Genomic DNA, 27,758 nt, shown 5'->3' with positions numbered 1-27,758 from the left:
TATGTGGTTGCAATCATGTGTCCGCCACAACAGGCCAATTAAGTGAAGAGGTCAACACTATGTAACAACAGCGGCGATAGTAAAAGCCAAACATTGTTAGTGTTGTTGGTATCAACGACATCAACGCTGATTAAAACCATACTCGGGAATATATATATACATACATACATATATATAAATATATATAAATTTAGTGGAATAGTTGCTGCTTTGTGAATGTTAGAGAGTGGATCTTCTGCAGACAGGCTTCTTTTAACTGTTCTTGCAGGTGTGTGTGTTTGCCAGGACGTGTTTTATTAGACACTTCAGCTACGTTCGCCTACAAGCTGTAGACTATTTTGTAGATTACAACATGTGGCAGAAAAAAAGCAAAACAAAAAGTGAGCAAACTAGTAAAGAATCATGAAAAATTGTGAGAGAAAAAAAAAATGTAATTTTAAAACATAAATTATGTGGAGAGATTTGTGGAAAGATTTACTAAATTGATAAATTGCTTGCAGCAACTGCTTAAATACAAGTACATAAAATATGCCGTTATCTGAGGTATTTAACCGCTAAAGCTCAAACATTTTTAGAAATACTAGAGAAATAAGTGACCAATTTATATATTTGCCTAAAATTATGCCTTACTAATAAAATGTTGCAACATCAAACTATGCAATATAAGCGTGTGTTGCACGAATTAATTAAATTTTTGCTGAACGTAAAGTATGCTCAGCCCGAGCATAAAAAGGAACCACACATCAAAGAGCGCGACCCACACATAAGTTACAGGCTTGAGTCATTGCCTTTTAACTTTTTACACCGAGTTAAAAAAAAATATATATATAATATATTGAACAATGTCAGCTACTTGCCTGGTCTGCCGTGTGTATTACGCTGTGCCGTTGACACTGCACCGCTGTTGTTCGCTGCCGTTGCTGCAGTCAATTCACCAGCGCGATGTGGCAAATGCTGATATTCATAATCGTATGGTGATTGCTGTTGTTGCAGATGTTGTTGCTGTTGCAATTGTAAATTCTGTTGATTCTGATGTTGTAATGTATTTTGATGTGAATGTGTCGACGTTGGATTATGACGCAGACTCATCATACCACCAACAGCTGTTCCGCCACCATTTACACCACCGCCTCCAAGGCCGCCGCCGCCACCACTCCCGGCGCGTGTATCCACATCGCGACAGTCCAGTGTCGTTTCATATTCATACGGATTCATCGTGGTGGACTCCAACGGGCATTCGTCGTCGTCAGTGTCGGTGCCACCGTCGTAGATGTTCTCGGTGTGACGGTATGCGTGATGATTTTGCTTTGAGAACTTAATTTTGATGGCTTTTTATATAAACAGCGGGACGAAGAAGTAGAAGTAGAAGAAGTAACCGTTGCTTCCGTTCAACGGTGTACGCTTCAAGTTGGTGGGTGGTCAGCGTATGTGTGGTGTCTTCTTTAATTTGTTTGATTGTAGATTTCCTTGTAAAGTTTTGTTGTAAAATTTTTTGCTTGCGAAATTACGCTGACTTTTAACATTTTTGTTGGTTGCACATTGTGGGGTTTATAACTTTTTCTTAACTTCGTTGTTTCGTTATAACTTTTTCACTGTCTTTTTTTAAATATTTTTTTTTTGTTATACTTTTAATTTTAACACAGTATTTCATAAATTTTTAGCACCTGAAAATAGCTTTGCTTCGTTGAATGTGTGCTGGCCAGTAATTTGGTAGTTTAGAAAGCACTAACTGGAATTATGAAATTTCGGGATTAATTTTTTGTTATATTTATCGCGGTTTCAGATTTAAAACATTCCACTGAAGAAATCTTATGTAAACGAAAATCAAGTATACATTATGTATAGTAGTTAAAATTTTTAAAAAATTAAATTTTTATGTGGTTTCAATATTTGAAGTGGTTGCATCATATGTATGTTGATTTTGAAATTTTCTCTAAATTAAAAATTATATGCATGGTTCAAGAAACCTTGTTTTCTATCAAAAAATAAATTTAAAAGTTATAGAAAATTATCAATTTGTAAAAAATATACCATTTTGACTTTCTAAAGAATGTAAAACGTATTTTCAATGTTTCTCAAATCTGGTTTTAAATGATCTCGAAAAAACTCAATTTTATGACTAATTCAAAATTATTTTATATTCGCTTTCTCTGCATAAATTAACTTCGATTTTATTTTTAATATTCTTCTATATATATAATAATTATTTTTTTTTTAATTTTTATTATATTTGTAGTAAAAACACAAGTTCTAAAATAATTGTTGCTGAATTTTGAATAAACTGATGAGTCGTTCTTTTTATACAACAGCAAATATTCTACCACAGTTCAAATATATTGCTTTGAAGCAGCATAAAATTTTCATTAATTTTTTTTCGTAACATTTTTTTTATACATCATATATTGCAAAATTTTTGTTTTTATCAAAATTAATTATTTATTTGTCTTATAATTATAAGCAAGCAATTTTTCGACACACTTAAATTTTTTAGTATACTAGTATTTTTAAAATTTTTTTAGCAACATTTTCCTTTACTTGATATTTGCTTTTTGTTTGTGTTAATTTTGTTTTCTGCTTTGCTAGCCTGTAATATTTTATTTACAGCTGATAACGCCAGATTTCGTAAATCAGTCTGCTTTAAACATTTTATTTTCCACATAAACTTCGCCTTCTTTTTTCTGTAGCTGTCACAAGTCCCTTGGTCCCAGCCTAAGGCTGGCAATAAAATTTATTTAAAGTGCCTATAGCCAAGTTGCCGCATATATATTGAGGGTTTGTCTATATTTTATTTCATTTGCCTTCTATCGCTTGCTTGTTGTTGCCTTTTTTACAACAGCTTTGTGGCAGTTGCCGTCTTTTGGCGTCTTTTTCGCTACTTTACCCATTAAATCCGTTTTTCCTGTTGACCGCCTCGGTCATAAATTTCTTATAGCCGAAAGGCTTTTCCTACCATCGTTTAATGCCACTTTTTTTTTAGGTTTTTCCTTGCCTGAATTGCGGATGGCTCAAAGTTTTATTTCTACATCAGCGAGTGCAAATTTTGCTTCAAGAACTTTTGCGCTGGTAAAGCGTTTTTTTTCTGATGAAGCTTGCGTTGTTACATATACTTGCTTATATATAAGAAGCCTACGGTAAAAAGTTAAAGTATTTGACTTTTAATTTTTACAGTTTTCACTCTTATTGATTGCGCCTATCCTTGATTTCGTTTCAGGCTTTCACCAAATTTATATTACCTTTCTTTGCTTTTATATTTACTTAGTTTTTCTTTGCTACTCTTTAGTTCATAGAATCCCTCGCTTATTTTTGGCAACTCTTAAAGTCTTTACGCCACTTGAGCATATCCAATTCAGCTTACTTTGTTGCAAAGTCAATAAAATGCAATTGAGTCGAAAAATTAAAATCGAATTGTCGTGGATTTACAGTCCGCTTAAAACATTCTTTAGTATTGAATAAACACTTTGCTAGTTTTTGGGCGTTTCACAATCCTTAATTTACTTCTACACTTACGTCTTCTCAAATTCACTCGAGAAAATTCGCTTTAACCAAATATTTAATGAAACTAACCATTTGCCATTTAGCGAGCGTTAAGCGTACTCCTTTTAGTGGCGAGCCTTAAACACTCCCATTAGACGATTTGATAAACAAATAAACAAATCTGCAAATCGCAACGCGTAGGTGGGATAAATCACAAAGTCTCGCGTTCGTTTGCATACACGCTCGTTTGTGCCTACGCGTACATGTGTGCGTGTGTGTACATAGGTGCGAGCGTGAGTATTTTCTTAATTCTTTTAGCGAGTTCTGCTGCCGGCAGTAAACGCTGAGGAGCCTGCTTGCCGCTTGCACAGCCTCAGAGCTAAGCTTTGTGCTACTGCTGGCACTTAAATGGCACCGTAATTTTCGAACAATTTTCTCCCAAAATCACAACACAGACTTTTCCAATTTCCCATCAGCATTAGCACTCACTATGTTTGCAAGTGTTTGCACATTGATTTTTTTTTAGCTAAATTCGATTACAGTGATTTGATATACAAATTCTCACGCGCACATCATTTCTTGCCTATTTACTGCTTTATTTTAGGATTCTTTGCACAATTTTCGTTGCTTCGCTTGAACAAATATTTTCTAGCTGGAATTTCTATTTTCTTCCACTTCAGCACACGCGCGTATATATCGACTGCTTTTGCTTAAATCAGAAAATTTTTATTTTTTCTTCGTCGTGTGTGTAGCACACGAGCTAACGATATTGCACGGCGAATATATACAAGCGCTAATTCCGTCCGGTATCCGCACGTAATTTCCCAACGATTTCATTAGAGCGAGCGACCTTTAGAGACTGAATTTGAGTGTGTATCGCTGGTGACAAACCAGTCCAGCAAGCAGCAAACAGGCGAGCCAAAGCGCACAGCGACGACGGCAGCAGAGTGCGCTAACGAGCTGATATACATAATTGAGCGAGCGCGCTCATAATGATACGAGTGGTGTGAGCGCACGCATAGCGCTGTGTACGAGAGTACAAGAGCGCGTTCAAGCGACTAGAGGGAATAGCAGTTTCTATGTTTGCATGAGTATTTGTGCAGATTTAACGAAAGGTTGACTTTTCCGACAAGCGGAAGTGGAAGTCAGCAGGCGTTGCAAAACCTGCTAGGCTGTGGGGATATATGAGTTTATTGCTGCTTCTATTGGCAGCGCACTAATGTAAGCGCGCTGAGTTGAAGTGATAGAAAGCGCGCTGCTGCATAGCTTGCCACACATTGAGCCAAACTGTTATCAACGCTTAACTACAGCACATTCACGCTTCCTTAAAGTAACGCAGAGCAGCGTGTGTTAGTAAACGCGCTCTCCATTAAACAAATACGCGCTCAATGTTTGTGCAGCAAAGCTTACAAAACTAACGTTAACATGTTTTGGCCCCAGGGCGGCATTGGCAGAGCGCGCGCTCATTGTTTGCCAACTCAATGGTCTGCTATTGCTATCCGTTTGCAACACAAAAAGTGCGTATGCGCATACTCCTATTGGCTCTCAAAAAATGTAAACTTGTGCAGCTAATGTGCATACTAAACTCAATGACTATAGTCCTGGAGCGCGACAAAACACAAATTACTCAATTGGAGCGCCAGCGACTAGTTGGCAATAGCGAGTAGTCAACGCAGCAGTTAGCGCTGCTGCTAATAAATATTGTTGGCGCAGCAGCTTGTGCGGGTGGTCAACATCAACGCGCATGTGCCGGTAAAAACATATGCTCACTCTCGGCAAATAAACACTGGCTCTCATAGCATGCTCTGTTTGTAGCGCGGCCGTGCAGCGAGCGCTTAGTGCTGAGCGGTAGCGCGCTCGCTTGCAGCAAATTTTCGTTAAGTTTATCTATATGTTTTTGAACATATACATGATGAATATATATATATTAGGATATGTTATGCGTCATTTGGCTTAACTGAATATGTTATGTTCATGTTTTTAAGCATTATTTAACTTAATGTGTGTTAACGTCTCAAAGTCTGTTGACTTTTAAAGGTTAAATACCTTCAGTCAATGTAGGATACACAGGCACTTCTGTATGTAAGCAATGACTGTTATCCTAAAATTTTAACAGCAGCTGAAATGTTAAATTTAACAGTATTTCGTTAAGTTAACATACATACGTATGTGATTAACGGTACTAGTGCCTTGGTGCTGCACTGTTGATAATAACATGGAGCGGAAAAGGAAGTTTACAGTGAACTTTTTGATTCGCAAATTAGGGGAAATTTAACATAGATACATTTATCTACGTAAAGGTAAGAATTAGACTTGCCTTGATTTTCTTAACATTTTATGTATCTTATAATCACGAATTGAGGCAGTGAATATGTTATGTTTAGCTAGTTATGCCCTTTAGGTCATAGCCTGTTTATAGATTTTTCTTATTAGTCAATATTTTTCGGAAAATGTTTGCTCATGCCAGATGATAGCTAACAAATAATTGATTATCAGCGTAGGCTAAGCAGAAATCAATAGTTTTTTATATAAGCCTAATCCATGCTTGTGATTAATAAGACATGTATTTAAAAATGATAGTTTCAACCACATCATTACAGAAAGTATTTGACAGTATAAACGTCAAATAAGGGCGCTTGATGTGATTGTTAGCATGACAGTTGAAATTTTAATAATGTATGCTACAAGTAATTGAGTGGGAGAAGTGTAACGAACGCCGTATGAGAATACGATGTTGCCAGCTATAAGTTAAAACATTGCATTACTCACTCATTCAAACCAAATTTTTCATTATACCGCTCATGTATTCAGACACTCACTCAGAAATGTACGTGACAGTTAATGTGTTAACTTTTCTAACGGCTGCTTCGCCACACAATTTTATGATTTTTATAATTCAATCAGCATTTAAATGACTAAATAACTGAATATAAATATACTTCACCTGCTTCAAAGTCAACTACACTCTCCTCCCTACAAGTTCCAAAAGCAACTCAGAAAAATTTGTGAAAACTCAATTTCCTTGCAACATAAGACAGTTGCAAGAAAAGTTAACGCCATGCGGCGGCGAAATTGCAGGTAACCAAAGTAACCTGTAGTTGACAGTAGCTCAACGCTGCGCAACAACAAGGCAGACGTTGCAAGCGTGCAAGCTGAAAATCACTGTCATATATAGAAAATTTTTAAAGTTTTTGAATTACTGGAAATATGTAAGGGGTGCAATATGCAGTCAGTGACAAGCACGAGATTATTGCATTATTTCTTTGAAAAAAAAATCAAAAACCAGCTACAAAAGCAAAAACAGGCGAAATTTCATGTAAATCTGCATATACTGTCGCGCAAATACAACGCTGTCTTGTATGCGAGCTTTTTGCAAATATGCGTTGACAGATTTTATAAAAGTTGCCAGCCAATTCTTGACATTTATATGATGGTAAAGCGATGCGGCAGTTGAAAGTTGTGCGGCAAAAAATTGTGAATCTTTTGGTGTAAAAGATGGCTTAAAATTAAAAAAAAAAAATATTTGGGTTGTGGAAATCAGCTCATGGATAATGGTTGCTTGATTGCTGAGTGCAAGCTCGCATTAAATCAATAAGCTGAGACCATTGTTAGACCCAGCGGAGACTTTTTTGTATACCATCTTAGGCAATATTTTTAGTTTGTCTTCAGAAATGTTCTCGCATTCTGCGAATTAAGGAGGCAAATGACTTTTTCCAACTCCCAATATTCTTTCAAAATATATGAGATTTCATCAATAAATAAAACTAAAATCAAATATTTCTTTTTAGTAGTTGTTGTTATTGCACTTGTTGCACTGAAACTTTGCCCTCACACATGATATATATATATTTATAAATTCAAATTTATATGTTTGTTTTTGCATTTATTATATTTGCCGCAGCCTTAATTTGTAGCTGCTGCATGCCACTTGCGGTTTCTATGCACTTATTTAAGTCCTTATTGCTTGTTGCACATAGGTGAATGCTCGTGTCCGAATAATTGCAAAATTAAAACTGTGTATTTTGTATTTGCCGAGAGGTGAGAGTGAGTGGAGGGGTAATGACGCACGCAACAAGACAAAGGATGTTGCAACAACGAACAGCAAACGAATACAAGAAAAATTAAAAAAGGGCATACATTTTTGCATGCAATAAGCTAGTTGTGTTAATAACAACAACAACAAAAACAACGACAACAATAAAGTCAAGTGAAGAAACATTCTAGCCGCTGCTGGCGCACTAGTTGCACGTTGTGGCACACACACATACGATCGGTTGTGTGGTGTGTTTTCTATCTGCTGTCTACCCGGCTGTCTGCCTTACTGCCTTTCCGCTCGACCAAACCACAGACGCAATGTTGCAAGTAAGTATACATGCATATATGCCACTAGCCCTGTTATCGCTCTACTAGTTTGTTGTTGTCGCACTGCCATGACGATTTATTATTGCATGCCAGCAACTACAGCAATAGCAACAACAACAAGAATAACGGCAGCAGCAACAGAGTTTTGTTGCATGAGCATTGTACAACGCCAGCGGTGATCTTTACACGAGCAAAGTTTCCGTACGTCTTCTTGCATATCTCCATATATAAACGTTCATCTATACATGTGAGTGTATGTATGCTTGTGCGAATGGCTATGTACAAATGTCCCTGTGGCTTGAAGGTAGCGATATGAAATTTAATTTTTCCTTCTTAACATTTATTTCTGCAGTGCATGCACAAGTGGTTCGCTTTGCATACTGTTGTGTGTGTGTCCTCTGTTGCATGCCACTTCATATGCGGCGACACAGCGTGCGCTACCTTTTGTTGTGGCGCTATGCTACTGTTCTGTTGCATGTACAAATTTACACAACGTCACACATACACACACAAACATACACTCGAGCTTGTGTGCACTTGTATTGGTTTGTTTGTCATCTCCTGTTTGTCACTTAAATCGAAGTTAATTTGTAGGGTTTGTGCTCGTCGGTCATTTGGCCTTCGCCTCGCCCATTGTCCTCTGTGTGCGCCTGGTTTATTTTATGCACTGACGTCATGCTTTGTTGTTGCATTGCATGCTCTCATTGTATGTGTGAATTTTGTTGACAATTTGTAATTAATTTTTCGTACCACCCACTGCTCAATTTCGGTTTCTCTGTTCATCACTATCTCTCTCCCTTTCTTATCCTGTGGTTTCCATGTTGATCATTTTTTGCGTTTCGTCTTTATTGTTGTGTTGTTGCATAAAGTTTGTGGAAGTATTTTGCATGCAGTATTTTGTTGTATATGTGTTCAGTTAAAGTGAATTAAATTTTTAACATACAAGTATATATGTATGTGTGCATTAGGGTGGACCGAAAAAAATTATTTTTGGCTTAGCTTGGGTTTTACTTTTGGCCATAAAAAAATTTTTTTTTTAACAGCTACAAGCGCACTCAGTTTTAAAGTAAATTTCGAGTTAAAATTTTTTTTGGACAAAAAAAAATTTTTATGGTTTAAACTCTTCACGTTTATATAAAATATACCGAATTTGATGGTTTTGACTCAAAATTTATTTTAACGCTTAAGGAAAGCATGTGGCTATTTAAGGCTTATTTCAAAACACCAATAATGACCACAAAAAATTTTTTTAAGTTGATAAATTTTAATTGGCCAGACAGAGGACTCTCCATAGCTTCTAGAACACTTATCAAACATTTTTTACAAAATAAAAATTTTAATTCGAAAATTTACTTTAAAACTAACTATAATGCCTTTCACAAATGCAAAATATAGCAGCTATATGCTATAGTGATCCGATCTAAACAATTTCTTCGAAAATTGCATTTTTACCTTAAATAATAATCCACGCCAAACCTCTTGAAGATATCTCATCAAATTAAAAAGTTTTTTATACAAATTCTTGCTTCCAATCGTTCAGCTTGTATGGCAGCTATATGCTATAGTCATCTGATATCGGCCGTACCGACAAATGAGCAGCTTCTTGATAAGAAAAGAACCAGTAAAAAATTTCAGATATATATCTAAAAAAATAAGGGATTAGCTTGCATATATACGGATAGACAGATGGATATTGCTAAATCGACGCAGCTTATTATGATGATAACTTATATAATATATACATTTTATAGGTTCGCCGACTCTTCCTTTTGAGTGTTACAAACATCATGGCAAACTTAATATACCCATATAACAATACCGAATGAGAAAAAAATGTTGGGCATTCCTTTTAGGCGAAACCTAATCGTATCATCAGGCCTCACATGTATAGCTAACTGTCTTCCCGTACTGCCAAGTTACTATCAGGGCTGCTACTCACTATTTTCATTCAATACATCCGAAATACTAAGAGTTTTAGCTAGAAGACCTAATGACTATACAAAATATATAAATTTTAGGTAGAATCAAACTTTCGACCATTAAAATGCGCTTGGCTTTTGTTAGAAGAGCAGGCGGGATCTTTTTATTCTAGCACAAAGAATAAAAATTAGTTGCCGTATTTTAAAAACGGTTGAACCCGAATTACGAACTACTTTTATTACAATCAAAAGATATTTATGAACAAAAATATCTCCATATAGGATAAGTGAGGTCGTGGAGCTGAACCTCGCATCAAAGGTAACACAGGACCTCACCTTGAACAGTTGCGAACGCTGGTACGCAAAGTTATTAAGACGACTAATATACATCCCAGCAACTTTGCCAGGTTCGCCGAAAGTGTGTACACCGAGATTTTTCAACTTTGATCTAGCAAAATCTGGACAGTTGATAAGAAAGTCTTTTGATGCTTCCAACTCGCTTTCTTCAATACAGCTTAAGCAATTTCCGATAAGATATGTAATCGCACCGTTATGTGATCCTATTTGACTGTGTCCAATTCGAACACATACTGAGACGCGGCGTAGCAAACTCGTTACCGATCTGATGAAATTCGAGTAAGTGCGTACAGTCAACGAGCTCAAGGCGAGCATTATAGCCCAGATATCGGTGTAGTGCACACCTCTCTGAAAGAAGCTGAACTTCAGAGCAATACAACTACTGATACTTTGACGGCAGCCACCATCACTTGAAAGACACTGCGAGGGTCTAGTATGCTGAAGCTAGAATTGTTGAAGAGCTACCAACAGAAGAAGGAGGAGCTCTACGATCTTTCCCACATGATACGATCCATCTACACCAGCGGCTTCGCTTTATGAGTGATAATACCATCATTGCAAAGCGTGGAAAAGTGGTTCAAAAGATTACACTTCCCATTCTAAACCTCTTTGAGAGAGAGCGAAACGTCTGCTGTCGATTAAAATATGTCGAAATAAAAAGAAAATTCTGCGTACGTTATATCTTCGAAATGATCGGTATCGTTGTTTCGTTCTAAGTCGACGAACTCAAGGAAGTCGTGCGTTCGTAAGAGTCTTGTAGAAATCTGTGATGAAATTCTCCAAAGCAACATTTACAGTTTTTAAAGAATGTGAGTCAAAGTTTCAAAAATGTGTGTGGTTATACTTCAGGCTGGTATTCTAGTTACAGTCTTTTATAAGAGTGGGATTGAGATCATGCCTGATGAGATGAAAGATAGCACCGAAAAGCTTTGAAGACAACGCTCGAAGCACCCTTGTGAGCTATATTTTGTAACGTATCTATTAAAAATTAAAAAAAAAATCATTAAATCAATACTATAGCAGCGTCACTATATGACTTTTAAAACTTTTTTAATTCATAATTATGTAATTCCCTTTCACTTAAAATAATATGCAAATGAAGTAGAAAATTTATTTCGGTATACAAGCTGCTGAACAACAGCAAATTAATCTCTTTCACACTTCCACACTTGCCACTTACATATGTCCATGCACATGTCCATACATACATACATACATACTTGTATCTTGAGGTGTCTGCAAATGCATAAGCGTACGCATTAATATGCATAAATGATTGATTGCGCTGCATATGAAGGCAATTATTTTCAACGAAATGAGCTCTTTTAATGAAAAAGCGCATATAATGTCGCTGAGAAGCCAAAGCGTAATACGAAAATCACTTTTCTTACGAAAACGCTTGAAATAACAAAACAATTTGACTAACAAATAAATCTTAGCTACCGATAAAATCGGAGAAAATTAAAGTTTTGTTAAGAAGCAAGTGAAAATTAAAGCGAAAAAACGCTTACAAAGCGCATACTTTCACTCGAAGTGACAACTGTAGCTGGAAAATGCATACAATCGTCGCTAGGCGGATGCAGTGTTGCATGCGTGTGCGTGTTGGTCTGGTCTGTGGAAACTGAATTGAGTTTAACAACAATCGATGATTGAGTTTATCAACAATCGATGGCAAACAATGCGACATTTTTTTTTGTTATTTTTTTTGGAGGTTAAGCCAAGTTATAGCAGCAGCAGCAACAAACTACAATAATGGCATAAGAATGCTAGTTAGCTAACAAGAAAAACAAAAACAATAAAGCGTGTTTTCGAAGTGTGAGTGCGGCGAATGCTATGCAACACGAACAGCTGTGCGCCGTGGCAGCGACAATTTTAAGGCAGACAACAAACAAAAAACAGCGAAAAGCAGACAGCGTTTGAGAGAACTAAAAATAATACTGAAAAAAAGAACAAAAAAAAAACAACAAAAATAAAAAATAAATAAAATTTAACCAAAAAATTATATATAATAATAAAACGTAACGAAAACACTACACTAGTGAATAAATAAAATGCAACACTGCAGTGCGAGAATTGCTCCAGAAATTTATGCACGCGCACATATGAGAATATTTCAATAGAAAAGTGTATGTGTGTGGGTGTTTAGTGCTGCAATTACATGTGCGCGTGTTAGCAGCGGGTGGAAAAGCTAAGTCACTACATACTGCAATACAGCAACAATATGCATGTAATTCCAGTTGCAGTCGCGTCAAAAAATCACATAATAAAACAAACAACAACAATCGCACACCAAAAACCTATACAAAAAATGTAGCAAAGAAATAAATTTGAAATCATTTGTCATTTCTTGTACAACGTTTGTCCACTCAACAACAAAGCGACTTGCCACAACCCGCAAACAAGCTCCGCGCACTGCATGCTTAACCGCGCTATTTTTTATAGTTGTTTGTGCTTGTGTGTGCGTGCTTTTGAGCGCTACAAAATTTGTTTCGGTTCACAGCGGTCAGCGTTACAATTTCGTTGAGCTGCAGTTTTGCACTACACACACACACAGATACAAGCGCGCTTACTACATACTCCTAAACTGTTATACAGCGTCGATTTTTCGGCTTCCTATTCATTATTTTTTAGCTACTAAAACAATGGCGTTGTTAGATAAATTGACAAATCTCGAAGAGATAATGTTGTTTTGTGTGATTTTTGCTTTATTTGGGTTTAAGTGGAAATCGCTGTGACGGCAAAATGTTGCACGATAAAAATGTCATACCATTTAGTGACGCTTTTGGTTTGTTTTTGTGTCCGAGGGTGTGGTGATCAGCATCAGCACTGATTTTTTGGGCATACAAACACACATACAAGTATATATATATATATATACGGTATATACTTTTTTAACCTAAAAAGTACTAAAATTCGAGAGTCATTCGTGTTTTTGATAGAGCCTTGAAATTTCAAGCGAATGGAGCCAAAATTTAGACAGTTTTAAAATAGTTCAATAAAAAACTCCTATACTAGTAATCAAATATAATAAATATGAATATAATAAAAATGTTTATTTGTTTCTTCAAAACTTTCTGTTAAGTATGTCTATAAGCGCTTATAAATAACATTGTACTGTCTTTCATGTCAAGCACTGTGGTATGACAAGACTGAGTCATTACCAACAGATTAGGCGTACAGTACGTACAATATAGGAGACTTCAGTGTCTTCTTCTCTCCCATGAAGTGATACTTAGGCCAGTGCTACCGTGTGAGAGATATGAAATGGGAGTAAGTTAAGTTTAGTGCATTATAATTAAAGTATTACTGAAGTGTTTTGAAAGCATAGCTTATCGAAAAGCATTTCTGATATTTTTCGATAAGTATCGATTCAGTACCATTTTAAAAAGCTCTTGATATCTCGAAAAATATCACACTTTACATAAATCCGTCTCAGTATAAGATATTCGAGCAGTTCCAACTTCGACAAATATTTTCACCCACAAATTTACGAACCAAATGCGGAAATAATAGTTTACTGCTTAAACTGTTGTCTGCTCGCGAGTAGTGAAGCTCAACTTCCATGATTCTGAGCAAGAGGATATACATAAAATTTAACACGATTTTATTTTGTAAAATTCATATAGGTTGTTGTACCGATTTCATTCAAAGATTGCTATAAAATATTATTTGAAAAAAATAAAAAAAATCTACGGAATTTAAATGGCATAAATTATTTCTGCGCCAGTCTGTTAGCTGAAGTGCTGTTCTGATCTTTTCTGTTCTCTTCATGAAATATTTGTTCGCCAGTCTGTTAGCTGAAGTGTTAATAAGAAAAATTATTGTAGAGGTCGTGAGATCAAATAACTGACGCTTTTTAATGAATAATTTTTATTCAAGAAACTGTAGTCAATAGATTATTTTCAGTAGTACATAACACATAGTCCACATTCTGCTAATACTTCGAAATAGGTATATGCGTTTTCAAATTGAATAGAAATATTAATGTGATTCATATGGATATTGTATCTGAGTCACTCGAATATTTTTAAGATCTGTGGCAAAACATAGTGGAACAAAGTCAATTTTAGACAAGCTATGATAAATGGTAATAACCGCATTTATCTACAATAGCTACATAATTGTAGAGGTATGTGGGCACATGCAACTTAAGACCCACACGCGCTAATAGTTTTTCGATTAGTACAAACATTTTGAAGCAAAAAAAAATATGACACTTTAAGCAATGAAAGAACGCTTTTGTTTGAAAAAATGCTAGCAAATGACAACAAAGCGTTACTATTAAAAAATTTAGAGCAGTAATTGAGCGCACATGTGAAACAAGCCTTAAGTATTACGGTAAGTGAACGTTAGGCGTACTTTTAGTGCTGCAAAAGAACAAAATATTTTGTTAGTCAATAGAAAATGCAGAAAGAGTAAAAAACAAGCATATATGCAAACTTATACATGTGTATGTAAATACGTGTAAGTATGAGCGCCAACGAATGTGGGTTGCTGCTGGATATTGAAGCAACTATTTGCCTTTGTTGTGCCGCTGCTTCATTACTTTGCTTTATTTATTAATTTTTATTGAATAATTTCAGTTTAGTCAGCAAATCTGCGCAATTAATTATTTACAATTAATTTATTTAACATTTTTAAAGCCTAAACGCAGACCGCCTTTTTTGCATTTAAACCAAAACTAACTATTTCCATTACCTCAGCCATAACGCTGTGGGCATTTATTCAAAAATTTTATTAACTAAATTCAATTCAAAATACATTTAGGCGATTTATGACACAACGCCATGCATTTATTTCCGATTTAAATGCAATTTGCGTTCAGCGCGATAATTTGTCTGCGCAAAGTTTAAGCTTTTTTCGAAAAACAAAAAAAAAATCAATTTCGGCGTAAATCAAAAAGAAATATAATATTTTAGAAAATAACGAAAAAAACAAAAAACTAACAAAAACATTATTAACATGGCGACGAGTAGCAATACAAAATTGTAAAAATTTAAGCTATCAAAATCGCCGATAAAATCACAAAATACCGAAAATTCAGTTTGAAAAAAAAAACAAGAAAAAACGTTAACTTTGGCTGCACCGAAGCCAGAATACCCTTTACAGCTGCATTTTTTATAGCATGAAAGTAAAGATAGACATTTATATTGATTTTGATTGGTCAGTTTGTATGGCAGCTATATGCTATAGTTGTCTAATCAGAACAATCTGATCGAAGGTTATAGCATTGTCTTAGATAATAATCTATGCAAAATTTCGTGAAGATATGTTGTCAAATGAAACTTTTTTTCATACAAGCACTTAATTTTGATCGGTCAGTTTGTATAGCAAGTATATGCTATAGTGATGCGATCGAAAAAAAAATGTCCAAGATTATAGCGTTGCTTTGTGTAATAATTCGTGCCAAAATTCGTGAAGATATATCTATAAGTAAAATAGTTTTACATACAAGGACTTGAATATGTTCGGTCAGTTTGTATGGCAGCTATATGCTATGGTCCGTAATCCGTTCATGCTGGTTTCAACAAATAAGCAGTTTCATGATGAAAACAAGATGTATGAATATTTTCGGAGAGATATCACAAAAACTAAGTTACTAGTTCGCTTATGTACAAACAGACGGACATTAATCGACTCTGATCGTCTCGCTGATTATTTATACATAGTTATATATTATTTCATAAAGGCTAACTACGACGTTAACTAATAGGTGTCACCAAAGTCGTGGTAAACTTAAATACAGTGTTCAGGGTACAAAAATAAACCAACAAAAAAAAAATAAATAAAAAAATAAAAAATAAACGAAAAAAAAATAGTACTTGTATAATAATAGTAGCCGCGTGGCAAAGCTGCATTTAAATAGTTAGCATATATTTTGTTGTTTTTGCTTTTCCATTTTTATTGTTGTTTATACACATATTTTGTTGTTATTTTATTTTCTATTGTGACGTGCATAATAATCGAGCGATTGAACCGCTGAATCACGAGTCGCAAGCGCTGCACAGTCTATAAATCGTGGCATCAAAATCACACCAACTCACATACATGTTTTAACATATATACAAATACGCGCAAACACACACACAAACTACACACATGTATTTTGCATATGTAAATGTGTGCGCGTTATTCCTAACCGAGCGCTACTTTGTCATGTCATTTCGTCGATAATTTATGCACAACGTAATATAACGGTGCATTGTTTGTTGTTATCACTAACTCTATTGGCCGGTTGATTGTTATTTATCGGCGTTTTGTTATTGTTTACCAGTGCTTACAGTCATAAGCGTACTCAGTTACATACATACACATATTTATACGTGTGTCTGTGCGTAACGTTGCCAAAAATCATATGCAAATATATGAGTAGGTGTGTGTGTGTGTTTGCGCGCGCGCCTCGAACGTGAAATGGCAAATGTCGCAAATGTTGTTTGTCAAATGAAAACAGTGGCAAGAGTGGCATAATATTAGCAAAAACAATAACAACAATATATGATTGAAGCAAAGTTTGGCAAATTCTCAAAATGCAACAAAACCAACAAAAATTTTAATGCAAAACTTAACTTAGAGCTCGTTGGCATAAAGCATGCTGATTTTATCAACTGGTACCATATTTCAATTAAAAATGTAATAATAGGTTGCTTACTCGAGCTGCATACTGAGCTTGGTTGAACTTTTGTTGCGTAAAAAAAGCTGAAGTAACTGTAAGGCTAAGGACAGCTCGTTACTTCAGCATGTGTCTAGACTAACACGGAATACCTCACTCTATTTTGAATTCTTCAAAAGTTCGAAATGCAATCTTGGCTTCGGCCAGTGTGTTTAAATCGGTCCATTCCTGGCTCTTGTGTTACTGAGATCCCTTGTATGATCAAAGTACAACCTCAACTTCAAGAAGTCTATGAATTTCGCTCCATCACTGATTCTTGCGGTTACCGAGATCCCTTGTATGATCAAATTACAACCACGGCTTCAAGAAGTCTGTAAAATTAAGTTCATCTCTAGCTCCTGCGGTTACCAAGATTGCTTCAACAACAAGTTTGGCGTGTTGCCTCTAGTTCATATATTAAGAATACTAGCCATAGGTAGTTCTGCGCTTTAGACCAACGACTTAGTCTAACACCACAAACTATAAACCCATTTTAATAAGGCTTACCGACGATCTGTTCATTTAGGTACGAGTTACTACTTGCAGTACCTATGAGTTAAGATGTCAACTATGGATCTTAAATGAAATTATCATGCGGTTGGAAAATGTAGGATGTTACGTCGTTGTTACAAACGTAAGCCAATGGATATATTTTTCAGATAACCTAATTAGGTTTAAAGAGAGGAAGAAAAATTATTTCAAAATTAATATTAGTGAAAAGTGAAAACCTTATTACTTGTAGAAACTAAGGTTCGTTTATGAAGCCCAGACCAGTTCTGGAACTTGATATATGGAAGATGTAAGAAGGATATTTCAAACTTTCTTCTAAAAATAACTGCCGTAACTGGAACAAACAAAAATTTCGTCAAGTGTCACCAAATTACTCCGAAAGCACTGATAATTTTTATATTCGAATGAAATGTACTTTATTTGCTTTTTGCTATCAAGTGAGCTTCCGCGCCGTTGGCCATGTAATAGGTATAAAAGTCAATTAGTAGACAGCTTTAATGCGAACATTTTATTAAACGAATTACCAGGATAATTTTAATAATGTTCCCATTTCTCATGCGCTGTCACTTGACGTGCTCGTCAGGGCCTGCGCTTGACCGACAGCGTCAGTAAGCAGACAATTAGAGTCGCACACAGACACAACTAAGCGCACTACTTAACGGAACAAAAGCGTACAGCAAGCAGACAAAGCAGCAGAAAATGTAAATGAAGAGTGAAGATAAAATTATGCTCGGAAAAAAAGAATAATAAGAAAATAAGAAGCACAAAATTAGTAATAGACAAGTAGAATAAAGAGCGCAACGACGCGTCGTTTGAAAAATGCAAATTTTAATTCAATTTCACTGCCGCTGCCGGTGGATGGCACAAAGCGATATAGCGCAGCAGTAAAAAATGTGGCAGCAACGGCTACACAAAATACCAGATACATCTCACGGCTTGCTGGTGTTGGTGCTTTGTGCAGAACGTGCAAAAAATTTATAGCGCGACAAATGATGCGACGGTGCATGCAACAAGCTTACGAGTTTGAGCAGATAAAAAATGTTGGAAGCGGCTAATGCTTTGCTGTTGGGCTGTTAATGAAGCAGCGCGACTGCTATGACAAATAAATCGAATTGTCGAGATTTTTGCGCAGCCTGCCTTCAGCGGCAGCTAAAAATGACAACAAATGCACAAAAAAAAGGAAGAAAATAGAAGTGGCGCATAAAAATTGTGCTGCTGTAAGTGGCAACAGCGCACTGTGCGCTAATAAATATTCAATTATGTTTTCTTATTTATTCTTGTACTTTGCGCCAGTATCTCTGCGCACCGCGACGCTTCCAGCTGGCAGCCAACTGCATTAGCAAGCTCATTACTTTGCGCTTGCTATATCTGCGCGTTAGCGCTGTGCCAAAAACAAAGCTGCGTCACACATACACACACTCACATTGCAGCGCTGCCAGCTTCCTTGTTGGCTTCCACCCGCACATTCGTTTACAGTTCCACTTGAGCCGGAAACACGCAGTGGCGCCAGGAAGTGGCAAGTGACAGCAAAAATGGCTAAATCTCATTTACGCGCTTCAAATGTAATGAAGCGTGCTGTTGATGCCACTTGCAAGAAGAAATGAGGCACGTTAGTCGCTTGTCTGCCCGAATGGTGGGAGTGTAATAGCAGCGATTTTTTCAGCTGCTAGTATAGTCGTCAACTGGTTTGTAGCTTTGGCGCAAATCGTTTTGGCTGCTGTGTGCAATTTTTGCTAGAAATAAATAAAAAAAAAAAACCAAGCTGCTGTTGCTTTTACTTTCTATACGAGTACATTTTGGCGTAGTTCGGGCGAAACAACAGATTTTCCTTCGACGCATATTAAGTATATGCAATTAATTTGTCTGCACGCTATCAATTAGTCAACAGTAGTTATACAAGTAGTTTGAGCGAAAGTGCGTTAAGCTTAGTGGAGGCAATTGGCAGCTCAAACTCTTTGTAGTGTGTCGCATTCGCAATGCAGTGCGTTTTTAGGCGACATACGATTTATGCTGGATTGGTAACGATAATAATACTTGTGACTTTCAGTATCTCCGGAATTAAGATGACCGTGTTAACTACGCAAACGCATCGTTATCGCAGAGGCAACTAAAAACGAAATTTTGTTTTGCAGGAATTATATATAACTTGACAGTTGTCTCACGATGACACGTTCGGTATTCGATCGGGTCAATGAAACCGCATCCAGCCGACGACACGTTAGATTGTTTTACCAAAACTAATTTGAGCATATTTATTTCTACGACACAAGTAGTCACTGATTTCTAGCGTTTGTTCGCAGCTCTATGAATAATTTATAAAACGTTTGAGAATTACATGATCAAACTGTTGCATCGAATGAAAATTACTGTCTGCCTAAAAGTATACTTCGAATATAACATTTCTGTGTGCTAAACCAAGGCATTTCAATAAAAGGTCAGTTTTTAAAAACGCATAGCAGCAGCCATCTTTAGTTGGAAGCGATAAATCGAAGAATAGCTCGTCGAACTAAGTGTGCTTTTACCGTAAATATTTTTTGCTCTTAGCTACAGTCCTCCACGCTGCTAAGATACTCACCTTTTGCAACTCTTCCGGCATCAATTTACCTGCACTTTTGAGCACACAGCTTTAGTTACACGCTGCCGTTCATTCATCATAGCTACGTAACGCCCCGACAATCCACCTGTTATCTTTAATCTCTAATCTCACTGACCCAATAATGTTCATTTCGTCGAGCATGACACTCGTTTCTCATTTCGTGTATTTGTTAAGGCATGAGCTTTGATTTTTCCAACTCACTCTTCAGCATACGCTTCGTCCGCTACACCCGCCTCCTGTGGCATGTTTTTGTTGCATATTTAACATAGCAGCTAGTTTGTCTGGTGCAATTCAAGCATTTTACATTTCGATACAGTGCGAGAAAACTGAATTTGTACGTGTTCGAGTTGCCAAAGCAGCGAAGGTGAAGGGTTTGAGTGCTGAAAAGTGTGCACGGATTGAAAAGGATTGCATTGCTAAGGAACGGATTGGTAGCCTGACAGACAGCGTTGACAGTGGCGAGCGTGTAAAATGCAAGAAATGTTGAGCGCGTGTGTTGTTGGGGCTGGGTGATTGTTGTGCCGGGTGTGCGGATGAGTATGAGGATGTTGTCGTAGATGCCAGGTGTGAAGTTTTGAATTTAATGCATGACAACAACAATAATAGCAACAAAAAGTATGACAGTGGCAAAATCGCATGAAAAGAGCTGAGAAGCTGCAGCATTCAAAAATAAAAGTCATTGCAACATTTTGCTGCGGGTACGGGGTATGTTGGCGGAGCTGCAGATATAAAGAGCATGAAAAAGCGTGCAAAAATAATATAACGGCGAAAAAACAACAAACAAAAAAATGTGTCAGCTGTGCAACGGAAGCGCGGCAAAGCAGAAAAATATGCAATATGTAAAGTGATAGTCGATGGAGAAGTAGGAGGAGTAGGATGGGCAGGATAAGGAAAAGGAAATCAACTTATATACACACAGACAGACCAACACATACATGCGCAGCAAATGGTAATAACGATGACTGAGTGATGACTGCGCGCCGGGAAAAAGCCGAGCAGACGGAAGCGCGCAAGGATGAGTGCGACAAACAGTTGAACGCTTGAGCGCACATACACCAACACACGCGCACACAAGCGTAGAAAGCCGAGGCAATAATCGAAATGAGTTTGAAGACTTGTGCGCGTAGATTTAGACGGCGCTGCGCCGGCTACAAGACATATCCGGATAAAGATGATGATGACGAGTACAAATGCATTGGCAAAGAAATGTTGTATTCATACGATTGCTTGCCACATGCATATATGCCACATAGATACAAATATTTGTCTGCACTGGAAATGATAATGAAGCCGGCAAAGTGTATAAGGACGGTCTGTCAACGCGTGCGCGCGTGTGTGTGTTGATTAAATGGGTTCGAATGAATGATGCCAGTTTAGGTAGATACAAATAACTTGCAACAAATATTCTTTATTCACAACAACACACACAAACATGCATTTGCAGCGCAAATTGGAATGAATGACAAGACAAATTCGTATTTGTTTAGCTGCAGCGGCAAAGCTTTCTGGCTTGCTACGTGTTAATGTGTTGGTGTTGGTGTTGTTGTTGATGGCAATGTTGTCAGCGTGAATGACAACTCGAGATTGACCGTTTTTCTTGCTATATTATTCTTTCAACTGACACGTAGTAAATATTTGCATACGCTGAGCATCTCTATAGATGTGTGTATACTTGCAACATCGGGGGTGATGTGTGCTTCAAGGATATTGAACTCGTTGTGAAATTGAGTTGTTTTGTTCAATATTTTAGTGATTTGAGTTGCAGATTTGTAAACACATGCAGACACACAAGTGCTCTGTTGCTTGTGTACGTGATCTAGTTTGCTTGGCTTCGCTGTATTGCTAAGTGATTGTGTGTATGCAATGCACGTGTGTGTGTTTATTTATTTTTTTTTTTGTGATTTGTAATTTTCTTTCGCCAACTAATTTATTTACAGTCGTTTGGTGGAGTATATGAATATTGAGAAAGATTTAAATGAGATTAACACTTCGAAAGGCTAAGGAGTTCGAAGCAATAATTTGATTTCAGAAAAAACTTTTTTTTAACCAAACCCGGACACTCTGCCATTAAAATATTCGGAGAGCGGAGTACTCGAGTTTAACTATTGATTTTGATTTAAGCTCTTGTCACAAATACGGAATTTATGATGCAATTTTTTCTTAAATTCCTCTTAAACACCATTTTGCTGAGTTTATGAAGAGAAACCTCGTTTACCTTCTGTGTAAGTTTGCTTTAGCTTGTGTCTCGCATTACTTGCGTCATGGTAACGTTGAGGCTAAAACTCGAGTTTACATACTCATCAAAGGGGGGTTTAACATTAAGCACTTCTTCATTAAACATCATTTTGCCGAGTTTATGAAGTGAAACCTCGTTTTTTCCTATTGCGGTTTAACCTTAAACATATATTTTTTAAAAACGAAGCGCTATAGACTTCTGCGGTTGTCCATATATTATGTATTTATGTAGATAACTTTTCCTTGACTCTTTAGGATGTTATGAGGCTTTATTTTGCCTTCAAACTGATTCGGTTGCAAAGTCAGAAGGGAGAGAGAGTTTAAGCTGTGTTAAAAGAAACGCTGATGTTTGTTTGTTCCGCATTCCGTTGAGGTTGTTTTCAAAGATGCTTTGTTGGAGATTCGCTCGACTTTTGAGAGTGATGAATCGAACAAAGCACTAGCATACATAATTTTAATCGACTGATATGACCATAGCGAGGCGGCAGTGAAGTGACCATATAGTACGCCTATTCAACTAATAACCTCACGAACTGCCCGAATTCAACCTGGTGTCCCTAGCTTCCTAGCTAACTAGGTTCTGTCAATCAGGGCAAGGCAGTATAACCTTTTCTCGTAGAGAGGAAATGTTGTTGCATATATATATTTTTTTTTTTTTGAAGCTGCTCAGACACCTGACTCGGCAGCATGCATATCGGATTTGGTGGTGCAAAACTCACGTTCAATTGGTAATGATCAAGTATACATACAAATAAAACCGCAAAAACGGCATTCCTATGCCCCTCGAAGAGCCAGAGGCAATATGAAGAAGAGGATATGAAAAAATTGAAGTATTTTTGGTTCACTTCAGCATCACATAAAATCCAGAGGTTGAACATTTCAATTAATTAAAAATAAATCCTGGATAGGAATATCCGTTGAATATCCTTTTATAACCTTCTTTTGCACTACCGCTAAGCGCCACAACCTGAAAATTTATATGCAGTACACATTGCTTGAATGTTTTAACGGTTACCCTAAATCAGCACATAAAACAAACCAACAATTCGATTATGCACTCGACTCCAATGGAAATGCGTCATCACCTAGCAATTAAAGATCTCGACACAGCGCCTATAACCGGCAATAATGAAAACGATTAAAATTTCTCGCGGAGGTTAAACGATGCGTGCAAACATTACGAATTGATACAACAACAACAACAAAAAAACCAACAAGATTTTTAAGTGCAGCAAGCAATGTTAATGACGGTGAACACCATTAAAGTGACGCTATAAAAATTACCACCTATGTGGCATATGGCATGTGGCAACAACAGCACTGCAACAAAATGCATAAATAATCAAAGCGAGTAAATTAAAGTGAAGTGTGTGTGTGTGTGTGCGTTTGTTGAAAGGTGTCTTTGGTTGTTGCAAGCAACGAATGCAGCTGCTGTGACACTTCTGAATGACTAATTGATAGAAATATTGGATGCGGAGCGGCGATTAGCGGGCGGTTGTCAGGGAATAATAAAAATCAAAGTGAATTGATGCGACAATAAATTGTGGAAAGTGTTTGTGTCGAACATAAATATCTACATATACGTAAATGTATGTGTTCATTAATTGTGGCGCAACAAATGTCTATGTAGACAACATGCAACATCAATCAACGGTAATATTTTTGTTTTCAATGACAAATGTATGGACTCGGTTTGAAATGCTCTATATGTCTACTTATGTGCACGTCAAATTTGATAGGATTTTGTGGCATGCAGCATATGTATGCACATATATATGTTGAAAAACGCTTAGCGCTGCCTGGCAGTTAGACAAATTTAGAGAGTATAAGTACTACAACTCACTTCTTCTTTATACACACGCGCCTTACTACCGTTTCTACACACGCTGCACCCACCACTGCCGACAAGTTAGCGCAGATCGTAGTGTTGCAGCCACAACGATAACCAATTAAATGGTATTGAAGTTGCAGCAACATTTTAGGGCGACCCGTCAAGGTGTTAATCGAATTATGACCCGACATGAGTGAAGCTGACATATGCAACACACACCCACGCACGAACTCACATATACAGTTTTATGTGAAGACATGCACAATTTTCACACTCACTGTGTGAGGTTACACCAAGTGGGTAAAAACACAGCTGCTAGCGGCAAGCAGGAGAGAAGGAAATAAAAATGAGCTGAAAAGTGAAGCGGCTGACGCGCGAACAGTAGCGACAATAAGGAGCTGTGGCAGGCAGGTACAATGTAAAAGCCGCCATGGCTGACTGCAATTTTCGTAAGCGACGTCGAAAATTTCCATATTTCTCGCACAAACACATGCGCGCTATATGTAATATCTATGTGAGAAACCGAATGATGGGTAGAAAAAATAAGAAGCAGCGCGCCGCAGGCTCCACAACAGGCGCGCTGCACATATGTATGTATGTAACAGAAGGCTATCATGCATGGAATATATGTATACATATATATATATATTTATATATATTTGAGTGTATGTGTGCGCACTCATATGCATATTGTGCGCGTAGACAATCATTTATGCATATCCTTTTGCTGCTCCACTTCTCACTTCTCACTGCTTGTAGCGCCAATGTTGCATGTTGACTTTCTTCTACCTCTCCAACTACATATGTTTTGTTAGACGCATTTGCATGCGTGTGTGTATGTGCGCGCGCATTGGTAGCCACCATCACTTACCGCACAAACATCGTCAAATGCGACGCATGTGATGAGGCGTAAATTGAAACTCGTTAGTGTCAGCGTTTTGCCAATTTTGTGGGCGTTGCGGTTGTGCGCGGGAATTACATGCGAGAATAGGCGAAGCGAATCTGTGAGCGTCGCATAAAATGGCGTATTTTGGGTAGACGCCTTAGGTGTGTGTGTGTGTGTGTGTAAGTGTGTTTGCCACAAGCAAAGTGTTGGCTCCTAACGATGCTAAAGCATTTCAAAAAGGATATTGTAGGAATTTTGACAGTGCGACTGAACTTAAGAGCGACATCTGTTTCATTTTATGAGTTGTAAATTATGCGAAAAACCAAATTGCGCAGCGATCTTGTATTTTTCTGTTACAGTCGTAAACATAATAATTAATTTCATGTCAGTACTCTAATTAGCCGAGAAAACCTGGGTTCAATCGCATTTCGTTCATTAAGCAACAAAATTTGAAATTCTCATCTGGTTAACCAAATAATAAAGATAAGTATTACTGACTTTTTTACATGACTTATCGTATTCATATTCTAGAACAAGGTTTTCTTTTAATTCTACAACGGCTTGCATTAAAAATTAATCTTCAAATTATTGTATTAAGATTTTGCCATAACAAAATTTAAAAAAAAAGAAGTTCATCAAGTTAACCCAAATGTGTTCAACAATTTCTGTAGTATTTGTCATTTGGTCGACCTTTAACATTCACTAGATCTTTAACAGTTTAGTATCTCAGTTTCGTAGTTGTCGGATAAAGGCAGAGGTGATATTTTATCAGAAAACCATATATGTCATATATATTATATTTTATCTGAAAACTACAGCAATCATTTTGATAGATATGAATTAGAGACTGCCATTATTGTTTTTATTAGATTGTTTGGGAGAATAACGGTTTAATCCATTGTTTTGAGAACAGATTTAGATATATATGCTTTTTCAATAATGTGACTATAAACCAAGAAGCATATTTCGTTTAATTTAAGAAAAAAATTGAGAGCTATGCCTGCCAGTTTCAAGATTAATATTCTTTGGTTTCTATAAAGTTGTACTAGGTACGTAAGTATTTTCTTTCTCAAATTTAAAAACTAGCTGATGGTTTAATTTTAGAAATTTTTTCCACAGTTCCACATTTAAAGTTTAGTTAAGAGTCATGTAAAGTGGCATGAAAATCCAACAACAGCTTGTTGCTGTAGTACATTTTCAACAAACTATAAATTCTTTTGTGCGCTTAATTCAAGCCACTATATAAATAAACGCAACTATATAAAATCCCTCGCTCCAATTTTAGGTTTCATTTCCAATTTCCAAACTTCCTTTAGATAAGAGTGCAACAAATTTTATTTTCACTTTAGTTAATCTACCGATTGTGCAACCTAACTAGTAAATTATCGTCAACTTTGTTTTTGCTCACTGTTAGCAAGTACTTACGCTCTATCTCGCTTTTAAATGTGCTCATCAAGCGGTGAACTAAGCTAAAGTTTTTCGCAATAAATTACATTAGTTAATTAGGCCAAACCGAAGCGGAGCAGAGCGAACTGCGACTACTCACTCGCAAGTGCTCACAAGTTAAATGTGCCAAAATAAAGTCCTTGAATGTTGTATGCCTGAGCAACTTTGTCGCTGCTGCGACTTATCAAAAGCTGCGCTTCGATGCAACACACACACACACACACAAGCACAGCGTTAGAAGCGCAACGTCACTTTATACACCTATTTTGGTAAATTCGCCAGCATTGCGGGTTCGACTCTCTGTGTGTCAGTCAGTTGGCTGTGCCGGTGATTTGCTGGTTGCACCGGAAATGCTAATAAATAGCCGCAAGCAGCGCACTCAGTTCCAGTGAACAACTATGTAACTGTCACTCAACAATTGGAGCATTCAGTTTGGCAGGATATTTGTTGGTAAGTTGAAGTTTGCGTCCTTTTGACTTTTGTTAACATTTCGTCCAAGCGTTAAGCATGATTATGGGTTTTAATGTGAGTCGTTGATATTTATTGGTATGCTCGCGGGTCTGTAATAAGCGTTGCTGAGTTTTGTGTGCTACAAATGAACGAATATTGTGAAAAAACTTGTAGGAGCATATCAAAACCAGCTGTATTAAAATAAAGGGGGTAACAAGAAGTAGTTTTAACCAAATTAGCCTGCTAATAATGGCACTGGGTCATAATGATCGGCAAGTTCGGTTTTTTCTTTCATTTCTTCAGAGGTTTCTACTGCGCATTAACCGGAATTATAGTCTGAACGCTGAAAAAAAAATTATATTAATAACAAAATATCAGCTTTTTATTTCAACTTTGCAAAATTTAACTTTAAATTATTCAGATCGCAAAGACCCATTGTCATTTTTAAGACATTTTCCACATCACTAAATCCTTTGGTTTGCTTTTTATGTAACTGCCTCCGATTAGTTCTCTTCGATGCCTTACAGCTTTCAATGTGCGAAAGTTTTTAAACTTATATACAATACTTTTTTAATTTATAAATACTGCACAGATGGCATAATAAGGAAATAATTAGAAAGCAAGGATTGTAAACAAAACGTTGTATCGGATTTTTCGTATAACTAAAAGTCTGTGCTGAGTTTCATAAAACTGATCAAAACATTCTGAAAGCTTCATTTCTACATAGATAGTCTGGTTAAAGTTTTGTGAAAGCTTCATTTCTACATATATGTATCTTACTCAGTGTGCCAAAAGATAAAGTAAAAAGCATTGCGTCGAACAAAGAAGGTATGTGCACTGCTTTATGAATAAAAACTGGAGATTAGTTTTCAATTATGAAAGCTGCGTCAAAAAGTGTGAAAGCTTTCATAAAAAAGCAAAGAAAAATCAGCGTGTATAGGATAGTCATTCGGTAGCATAAACCTGTTGTGAATTACAGTAAAAGTACGATTGTAACGAAAAAAAAACATTTCTTGAACTTAGAGGGTGAAATAAGCACAAAT

The 27,758-nt window shown here is 36.7% G+C and overlaps 1 protein-coding gene across 6 annotated transcripts in view; it reads right to left on the bottom strand.

The window, feature by feature from the left end:
• Window positions 1-4,315, bottom strand: part of Ten-m (teneurin transmembrane protein Ten-m) — a 321,925-nt gene extending 317,610 nt beyond the window's left edge. For 3 of the 6 annotated variants that reach the window (XM_036360879.2, XM_070112067.1, XM_070112068.1), the window contains exons 1-2: window positions 3,565-4,315; window positions 858-1,729 (exon numbers count right to left, since the gene is read on the bottom strand). In XM_036360879.2, coding sequence (XP_036216772.2) covers window positions 858-1,215 — 358 coding nt within the window. In that variant the 5' untranslated portion in view covers window positions 1,216-1,729; window positions 3,565-4,315. Of the gene's footprint in view, window positions 1-857; window positions 1,847-3,233 lie in introns of those variants that run through there. The other 3 variants (XM_036360877.2, XM_036360878.2, XM_070112066.1) reach the window with 3 other exon arrangements.
• Between the last annotated feature and the right edge of the window lie 23,443 nt (window positions 4,316-27,758).

The sequence above is a fragment of the Bactrocera oleae genome, chromosome 6 (genome assembly GCF_042242935.1).
Source record: "Bactrocera oleae isolate idBacOlea1 chromosome 6, idBacOlea1, whole genome shotgun sequence".
Taxonomy (NCBI): Eukaryota; Metazoa; Arthropoda; class Insecta; order Diptera; family Tephritidae; genus Bactrocera; species Bactrocera oleae.
Note: the sequence above shows the minus strand (reverse complement) of the source record. Positions and strands in the feature narration are given on the sequence as shown.